Genomic DNA, 252 nt, shown 5'->3' on the forward strand with positions numbered 1-252 from the left:
ATATGTATGTACGTATGTATACAGACCCCTCACGTTTGTCTCTCAGTCTTTCTTCCTTTGCTTCTTTAGATTTTGTTTTACATGCCTGGCGGCGTCGGCGATTAGCAGCAGCAGTGAGGGATTGCCGCGGTGTCCCTCTTGTCGCATGTGTATTGTCCCCGTTCTCGATGAAGAAAAGAATAGCCAGCAGGCGGTAGAGGGCGGAGTAGAAGAAGAGTTAGAAGAAGAGGAGGGGAATGAAGAAGAAGAAGA

General features: G+C 48.0%; 1 protein-coding gene across 1 annotated transcript; it reads left to right on the forward strand.

Moving 5' to 3' along the window:
• Positions 1 to 21: 21 nt before the first annotated feature.
• Positions 22 to 246, forward strand: CSUI_008583 (zinc c3hc4 type (ring finger) domain-containing protein; the record flags this gene model as incomplete). The annotated part of the gene is made up of 1 exon (XM_068068711.1): positions 22 to 246. A coding segment is annotated over one exon (222 nt), but the record flags the coding sequence as incomplete, so codon positions are not given.
• Positions 247 to 252: the final 6 nt, after the last annotated feature.

The sequence above is a fragment of the Cystoisospora suis genome (assembly GCF_002600585.1).
Source record: "Cystoisospora suis strain Wien I chromosome Unknown contig_4860, whole genome shotgun sequence".
NCBI lineage: Eukaryota > Apicomplexa > Conoidasida > Eucoccidiorida > Sarcocystidae > Cystoisospora > Cystoisospora suis.